We start from the raw sequence: 4,648 nt of genomic DNA on the forward strand, positions 1-4,648 counted from the left end.
CAGCAGGTATGGCCCCTCAGGAGCTCCAGGAATCCAGGCTGGGGAGAAAGAGTTCTTAAGGACCTTATTCATGAAGGGCCCCCCCAGAACTGTAGTCAGAGTAAGGCAGCCTCCTAGACTGCACAGTGGGCAAAGTCCTCCCAGCCCACCAGGATCCTGGCTCCCTTCCCTGCAGCCTGTTCCTCACCAACAACAGGAGTAGGGCCCCAAGGTTAGGCAAACAAGTGAGCGATAAGGCGCTTCCAGGCTGGGCCTTGAGTTCAAGGCTTGTCCGGCTCTGGGGCTGGCTTCCTAGCTGAGTGAGAGTCCTTCAGGCACCAATAGGGACACCTGCCATGGCCACCTGCTGATTGTGCACCTGAGGCCTTGGTGCCCTGGTACAACCTGGGTTAATGACCTTGTTTATCCACTTGAATCATCTGATAAGGGGCAGCAGGGCCAGCAGGCAGGTGACCCTGTGCCCTGCACCCGCTGCTTCATTGACTGAAGTGATATCAGGGCCACGTGAAGCTTCCAAGCCTCCCTCCCCCGCCACTTCCCCACCGGTCCTGCCAGGGTCAGTGTGAGTTTCTTTTTTTTTTTTTTTCAATGAACATGACTTCTGGAGTCAAGGTTGTTGGGCGGTTCCCCCCTCCCTCCCCCATTTGGGGCTATAAATAGCACCCACAGCACAAAGCAGAGGGCGGGAGAGCCTGGAGGAAGGAGGAACAGATCCTCAACCATGAGCTCCAGCCAGCCAGGGTCCTGCCCATGCCAGGGTGCTGCAGGCCGCCCAACCATTCTGTATGCACTTCTGAGCCCCAGCGTCAGGGACTGGCCCTCTGTGCCCCCAGCCCGTGGCCGCTGCCTGTGCAGGCAGCACCGGCCTGTCCGGCTGTGTACTCCCCATCGCACCTGCCGGGAGGCCTTGGATGTTCTGGCCAAGACGTTGGCCTTCCTCAGGAACCTGCCGTCCTTCTGCCAGCTGCCTCCCCAGGATCGGCGACAGCTGCTGCGGGGCTGCTGGGGGCCCCTCTTCCTGCTTGGGTTGGCCCAAGACACTGTGACCTTCGAGGTGGCTGAGCTCCCGGTTCCCAGTATACTCAAGAAGATCCTGCTGGAGGAGCCCACCAGCGGTGCGGGCAATGGCCAGGTGCCGGATCGGCCCCAGCCCTCACTGGCTGCAGTGCAGTGGGTTCAGTGCTGCCTGGAGTCCTTCTGGAGTCTGGAGCTGGGCCCCAAGGAATATGCCTACCTGAAAGGGACCATCCTCTTCAACCCTGGTGAGCTCCCAGACATTCCTGGATGGGCCAAGGCTGGAGGGGGGCAGGGCCCAGCCAGGGACAGCGCCTTCTAAGGGCTTGACATCTGTGATCACTTTGGGTCCTGATTATCACCAAACAGTCATCTCACAAAAGAGGCTCAGAGAGGCTAATTGACTTGGTGAAAGCCACACAGCCAGGTAGGGGCAGAGCAAGAATGGGGACTCAGGTCTATTCATATCAGTATCTAGTCCTTGCCACTCTGCCTAAGAAATTGCCCTGACCCTCAGGGAAGGTGGGGGTGGGGGAGGGGACGGTGGGCAGACACAGCTGTGCCTCAGTCACGCCTTCACGAGCAGCGGACTGCATGGGGAAGTTCTGAAGGTGAAACTGTGGGTTCAGAAAAGACCACATAGAGAAGAGGAATAAAGATGAAGGGGTGTGGGGGAGGAGACGGAGGAGTCCCCATAAACTTCAGCCGGGAGAGCAAAGGATACAGGAAGTGTTCTTTGTAATCTGGAGAGCGTCTAGATGAGAATTCCTCACCAAAGGCCCTCATAGAATGCATTATTATAATTCATTATAATCATAGCGAATACTCATATTACACTTACCACATGTTAGGTCCAGTTCTAAGGCTTTTACATATACTAGCTCATTTAAACCTCATAACAAGCCTAGGAGATAGGTACTATTATTTATCCCAATTTTACCAGTGAGGAAACTGAGGCACAGAGATTGAGTAACTTTGTCCAAGGTCACACAGTTAATAAGTGACAGTGTGGGATTCAGACCCAGGCAGCCTGGATCTTAACCATTGCTCTATACTGCCTCTCCATAAAGGATGGATAAATGAAGTGATGAATAAATAAATGAAAGAGGTAGTAATGGGGCCTCAAAGGCCAAGCCGGTGGCCTCCGGTCTTGGGCCAGTCTTGCCCCGTGCTGTCGGAGTAGGCTACTCACCAGCCATCTGTGCCTTCTCTGCCCGCAGACGTGCCAGGCCTCCACGCCTCCTCCCACATCGGGCACCTGCAGCAGGAGGCGCACCAGGCCCTGTGGGAGGTCCTGGAGCCCTGGTGCCCAGCAGGCCAAAGCCGCCTGGCCCGTGTCCTCCTCACGGCCTCCACCCTCAAGTCCGTTCCACCCAGCCTGCTTGGAGACCTGTTCTTTCACCCTGTCATCGGAGACGTTGACATCGCTGGCCTCCTCGAAGACATGCTTTTGCTGAGGTGACCTGCTCCAGCTCAAGAAGAGACTGGGTGGAGGCTGGCAGCACTGATTCGGCCTGGTTGTTCCCTGGGTGACCCAGGGCTCCCAGAGGCTTCCCGTGAGCAGCTGGTCCCGGCCCAGCCAGGCGGGCTATGGGGCCCTCACTCAGCCCCACCCCATCTTGGCCTTCCTTGGTTTGGACACAGTGCTCCAGCTGTCTGGCCAGGCCTTGGTGGTCCCAGAGCCTCTGGGCCAAGACTCCTATCCCTTCCTGGGACGGGGTTGGAAGCTTCGACTGCTCATTGGGCCAGGAGTCCTATTGACTTTGTACAGAACTGACTTAAGTTATTGGGTTTTGTAATAAAAGGTGTGATACACTTGGAGCCTGACACTGTAGTTTGTACATGTGGAAGGGACCCGTTCACCTCCAGAGCCACCCTGCCCCTGTCAGAGGGAGCCCAAGACGAAGGAACTATAAGTGGCACAGAAGCCAGACCTCAGGAAACTGGAATTTTAATTTTTCAGAGGGGGATGATGGTTTCATTTCTGGGGGTGAGATTTATTTCACATGGGTCTGAATCCAGGGGGGCAGTGTCAGTTCAGGACCCTCTCATGTCCTTGCCTTTATCTTAGGGGGTAGGGAGTGTCTCTCCTTGTCTTCAAATCCCCTGCTGACCCCTCCCTCAGCTCCTGCCCGCCCCGGCCTCCCTCTCACCTCAGTGAGAACTGCCAATTACAGCCAATAAGGAAAAGGAAGCAGCCCATTTCCAAATTGAAACAGACAGATTACAGGAATTTCTACAGTTTGGGATCATTCACTTCCCCCATTCCTTCAGCGGACAGAGGAGGCTAGTCCACTGTTCTCCCAATGCGAGGGGGCAAGGGCAATTAGGGCTGGCCTGGCGGCTGCTTGGAAACCAGAGCAGACAGAGGCTTAGTTGCCGCACCAGCTGTTAAAGTCTGAAACACACGTCCATGACCGTTGGCTCATAGCCACTGCCTGGAGCCCCCCTGCATTTCCTTCCACTGCCCCTCTGTGCCGGCCCTTCTCCTGGAATCCATCCCCAGGTCCAGCAGCTAGAGGGCAACGCTTGGCATAGCCACGGCTTCCGGGGCTGCTCCATTCAGTCCATGGCTTGTGTCTATGCTGATTAGTCAATGTCTGTGCCTCACTGTTTGTTAAATATTTTGAATATCACTCAGGTCAAGGTCACTGACCTGCAGGGTGGGCAGGAGGGAATGATAACAACACCCCCTTTCAGGTCTCCTCCTTTCTCCAGCAATGAGGCCTGTCCCAACCAGGCCCCACCCCCCTCACCACCACAGTTTGGATTCTTCTCACGGGGGGGCCAAGTTAATTATTACTCAACGAGAGGTCATTCACTTAGGGACAGCAGTCTAGGAGTCATCACTCAGACCTTTCCCTAAGGCCACAAGGAAAGGCACCACAACTGAATCGGCCATGTACCCATTATGGGCACCCAGTGCCAGCAGCAAGGGCACCCCTGTCCCTCACCCACTCAGACACCCAGAATGAGACAGAATGGCACAGCTCAGACCCCACAACGAAGACACTCACACAACTCAGACCTACAACTCTCTCTCACAGACACACTAGGTTGAACAATTCAGACACACGTACATAGACCCACAAAACAGACCCTCCATCGGCCCACACACAGCACAGAAATGCACAGCCCAGATACACTCACCCAGCGACATACGGCAAACACATTCACAGAGAGGAGACGTGCCCCCCAGCCAGACGTTCACACCTACACCCCTCCACCCATGGGTGGGACACACCAGAACATGCTCTCCACCTTCTGTATGTCACAGTAAAAGAAAAAGTGGCCCCCAGCGTAGGGAGACTTGAGTCCGTACACTTCAGTTTCTACCCAGAGGCTGCAAATACAGGTCAAACTGCTCTGTCCAGCATTTAGGGCCTCAATCACTCCCTTTTTCCATGGCGACCCCAATATCCACCCTCCTCTCAGAAAGGCCATGTCCTGCTCAGCGACACCCCCCCCCAGCCGGGACCTAATCATATCCCCAAGTAGAGACGTCCTCTAGAGCCCAGGAACAAGCCCTGCACCCTTCTACCCCTTGACCCTCCACCAGAACCCCAGACCTAGACCTCAGTCGCTGACGCCTGTCCCTGCCCTGCCCCTCCCACCCCTCGGGCCCATCTCACCT

At 55.8% G+C, this 4,648-nt stretch overlaps 1 protein-coding gene across 1 annotated transcript; it reads left to right on the plus strand.

Annotated features, from left to right (window-relative positions):
* The first annotated feature begins 643 nt into the window (after positions 1-643).
* Positions 644-2,835, plus strand: NR0B2 (nuclear receptor subfamily 0 group B member 2). Its single transcript, XM_059070673.2, has 2 exons — positions 644-1,262; positions 2,235-2,835. Exons 1-2 carry the CDS (start codon positions 722-724, stop codon positions 2,474-2,476), a joined length of 783 nt encoding a protein of 260 aa, XP_058926656.1. The 5' UTR covers positions 644-721; the 3' UTR covers positions 2,477-2,835.
* Positions 2,836-4,648: the final 1,813 nt, after the last annotated feature.

The sequence above is a fragment of the Kogia breviceps genome, chromosome 1 (assembly GCF_026419965.1).
Source record: "Kogia breviceps isolate mKogBre1 chromosome 1, mKogBre1 haplotype 1, whole genome shotgun sequence".
Classification (NCBI taxonomy): Eukaryota; Metazoa; Chordata; class Mammalia; order Artiodactyla; family Physeteridae; genus Kogia; species Kogia breviceps.